The sequence below is a fragment of the Eublepharis macularius genome, chromosome 13 (genome assembly GCF_028583425.1).
Source record: "Eublepharis macularius isolate TG4126 chromosome 13, MPM_Emac_v1.0, whole genome shotgun sequence".
Taxonomy (NCBI): Eukaryota; Metazoa; Chordata; class Lepidosauria; order Squamata; family Eublepharidae; genus Eublepharis; species Eublepharis macularius.
This window is the reverse complement of record NC_072802.1, coordinates 56,249,879-56,253,953: the sequence shown is the minus strand read 5'-3', so window position 1 is coordinate 56,253,953 and position 4,075 is coordinate 56,249,879. Positions and strand designations below refer to the sequence as shown.

General features: G+C 43.3%; 1 gene segment (V, D, J or C); it reads right to left on the bottom strand.

The window, feature by feature from the left end:
- Positions 1–1,159: 1,159 nt before the first annotated feature.
- LOC129340981 (immunoglobulin lambda variable 2-23-like) lies at positions 1,160–1,691 on the bottom strand. The segment is given in 2 exon segments: positions 1,160–1,476; positions 1,620–1,691. Coding segments are annotated over 2 exon segments (363 nt in total).
- Between the last annotated feature and the right edge of the window lie 2,384 nt (positions 1,692–4,075).

Below are 4,075 nucleotides of genomic sequence, written 5' to 3'. Positions count from 1 at the left end.
TACCCATGGTGCTCCAGGGCTTGGCTCTGTATACTCCCTCTCCTGAATGCAAAATGGCCTGATTCACCCAGAGTCTGGGCCCATCTGTTAACTATGCCAGAGATCAACCAAATTGTATGGCTAGTAGCAAAAAAAAGTGACTGGACAGCCACCAACCAGTTCATAAGGACTTTATGCCTATGAAATATGTTAAGTTCACCTAACAAGCACACTCATGCTGAAGTTTGCATCATCTCTAGCCTTTATCCGAGTTCCTCGTCTGGCTAGCCAGTAATTCTATAACCAAGTAGTAGTCAGTCTCACCCTCCACCTGAATGCTAGTGATGGTTAAATAGCCACTTGGGGGAATTTTTAGAGTCAGAGAAGTGATCAGGGGCCCCAGGCCCCTGGCACTTGTTGCAGTCTCTGGAATAGCTCATTAAGTATCTTAGGCTCAGTCTGATTCTTTGCTGAAACAGAAGTGAGAAGCCAACAGATCCTTCCCCAATCACCATTGCTGATTTTTCTCATGTCTGCTAAGTACATGTGCTTGTTGGGTGGAGTCTCTGTTTCTATCCCTCCCATGTCTGTGGGGACAGGTGGGCTGTCGGTCATGAGTAGAGGAACAAACATGGGATATTGTTGCTGCCCAGCAAGCACAGACCCAGATAATGAAATAGCTTCTGCAAACTCATGCTTTCCCAGAATTAGAGAGCCCTTCCAACATCCCTGAGAGAGTGCACTAATTAGCAGAAAGTATAAATGCAGTCTACAGAAATTCTCAGTTGGGTGGTCTTGCATGACTGGAAGTTTGGCTAACTGTGCAACACAGATAACGTCACCATTATATGCCTGCCTGCTGAGTCGCCTCCCCCGATGCCCCTCCAGCTTCCAACTCCATGGGAAACAGAAAGCAGCCATAGCGCTAACTGAATAATGGGTGTATTGGAAGGTTTCTCATAGCTAATAAACATCTGCAATAATTCTGTGTGGATTCAGAGCAGCTACAGTATTTATAAATGGGCATAGTTTGAGTTAGATTTTAATACAATTTGACTGCACATTTTTAGAGCTCTTAGCCTCTCAAATGAGCCTCTCAAATGATTCTCATGATGGGCATTCATTGCAATGATTCTTCGTTCTGAGGAGGAAGAATAAAGGTTTTTGTCTCAGTTCCTCATTAGCTTTTACCACTGTGGAACTCGCTACCGCTCCTCTCCCACTTGCCACAGTAATAAACTGCCTCATCTTCAGGCTGGATGTTGGCGATGGTTAAGTAGCCAGTGCTGCCAGAAGCAGAAGCCGTGAAGCGATCCGGGATCCCCTCTCCCCTGCTGCCTCCTGGATAATGGACATAGCGAGGGGCCTGGCCAGACTTCTGCTGATACCAGTGAATGTTGTAACTTCCACTGTCGGTAGAGCAGGAGAGTTTTGCTGTTTGTCCCGGCGATGCAGATGCTGAGGCAGGCTGACTCCAAGGTGACAAGGATGTGACGCCTTGACCAAAAAAGAAGCAAGCAAAATTTAGAACATTTTCTATACCCTCAAATATCAGAATTATTTTTAGGATACATGTACAAAACAAAGACAGATTTTTGTTGGTTGGTTGGTCTATGAAAGTTAGTCCTCCACACCTTTACCTGAGTAGTAACTGAGAACTGTGAGGAGAAACAGGGCCCACGCCATGGTGAGAGTCAAAAAGAGTTTCTGTGGCAAAAGAAAAATCTGCAAAGGGCCTTCCCCTATCCGCTCTTAAATTCCTCCATATTAAAAAAATGGGCCGGTCATGCAAATTTCATCCCACCCTTTGGCTTTTTCTAGAAACTGCAGACTTCCCATAAGGAGATGCAGCATTCTCTCTAGACCAATGACTAGAAAACAAATTAACATGAAGGGGAGTTTTTAAAAGAAAGACGGAACTTTCTTCACTTTGAAAGTTGTAGCAGAAGTGATAAAAGGTGAAATGATCAAAGCAAACCAGGAAATGAGGGCAGAATGACATCTTATTTCAACAAAGAAATGTTTACTGATTGAAGGAGGATGGAGCTGCTTATTGGAGAAGATTGATTAGTAGGAAGGGAAATGCGTACCTGTTCTCAGACCTAACAATTTGGAGTGATTTGCAAAAGAGAATTAACAACCTTGAGGCGGCGTGGGTGGGGTCGTCAGCTGATTTTCTCTAGCCATCTCTATTAAGAAAGGTTAAGAGCCTTCTCCCCTGTTACAGTTCCTGATGGTCCCAAATTTGCATCGCAGCAAAAACAATTCTAGGAATGCACATCTTTGTAAAGATAACTTTTAATTTTGACATAGGACAAAGAGTATTTTCATAGGTGACATAACAGGGAAAACACAGAAGCATTCTAAAAGGAATTGGAAGTTTTATTTACCAGACTCAGAGTGTTCATTCAAATAATCTCCACCTCACTGTACCCCTGTTCTGTGTGTATTAACCCAGACCTTCTGGGGTTGCAGTGTCCCATCTACAGCTTCCGCAAAAAGGGACCTACACATCTGCCCAAGCACAGAAAGCATCAACAGAGTTCCTCCTACATGTGGCCTCATCTGCTAGATGAGGTAACTATGAAAGAATGAGGGTGTTCTTGGCAGCAGTACCGCAATGTCATACCTGTCCCTAGCCAGGTATGACATTTTCTTTAACAGGGCCTTTGGCATATAAACAGTCTGAAGTTGCATTAATGTATTTTTTTCTATAATGGTTTCTGTATTTTGGTAATGGGAGGCTGTTCATTGAATTTACAGATTGCCAATGTTCTTGCAGTAATGGTGAATGCATTGTACCAGTAACCCACTCAAGCGTCCATCATATGATACAATAGCAGGATTAAAATGTTGTGGGTGGGTGGATGGATGAATCAATGAATGAATGAGTGAGTGAATAAATGAATGACATGTAGCAAGGAAGATCTTTTGCCCTGCCCCAAAGATCTACATTGAATCCAAAATGTTTACACCTAGAACCAGCATGTGTTTGAAAACAGTACATGCACAGGCTATGGAAACACAAACTGAAACATTCCTGTACTAAAAAAATTAGTTATCCCCCTTTCCCCCGCAAAAAAAAACATGCAAGAAGCTGCAAAGATTACATCAGATTGTGCAATGTTTTCATTCCAGGTTTAGTAGTTGGCAACTTGGAAATCCTACTGACCAGACCTATATCTAAAGAGGCTGGGTTGAAGGGGGCAGTCAAATGAAGGACAGGCAGAACAGGGCAGGAAATATCCATTCTCTGCCTTATCAAGGAGAGAGGCAGCTAGGAAAGGGGGAGCAAACATGGGTGGGGGGTGTTAATGAAAGGATAAAGGAGAGGATATCACTCTCTCTTTGCCATAATTTTATAACTTGGGGGAACCATGTGAAGTTGTTGGGCAGGACAGACAAAAGAAAGTAGTTATTTCAAAACACCTGGAACTCACAGTCACAAGATTTATTGATGTTCGCTGGCTTAGACGGCTTGGGAGAGAGGCTCATCAATAGCTACTAATGACTATTAGCCACAATAGCAAAGTGGAGCTTCCACGTTCAGAGGCAGTGTACTTCCGAATACCAGTTGCTATCAAGAAACAACAAAGAAGAGCCATTTGCTCATTAAAATGTTTCCATCCCACATTTCCTTTGGGCTCAAAATGGTTTAGTTTGTGCAGTTGAACAAAACGTAATTAATTAAAACTAGTCTTAAAAACAAAGCCAAGGTGATTCCAAGATGTTTCAATGAGTTAGATCCCAGGGGTCAGTTTCACTAGCATGGGTGCATGACTCTGGCACAGGGGACCTTCCTGTGGCACAAGAGGAGGGTCCTGAATGATGCAACTGCTTCTTGTGCCAGAGCAAACCCTCATTGCCAGCAGACAAATTAAAAAGCCAAGGGAGAGAGTGTGGCTCAGTAAATGAACGCGGTAAACAGGAAACCAGAGAAGAGCTCACAATTCTGGGAGACTCGGCCAGTGGTCATTGATGTGAGGATGCTGAAAATACACACTAGAGTGTCCCTATTTTCACATGTAATATGTTGAAGGTATCTAGATGCTGCAACATCTGGACAGCTGCAGAGACATAAGCCAATGTAGCATGA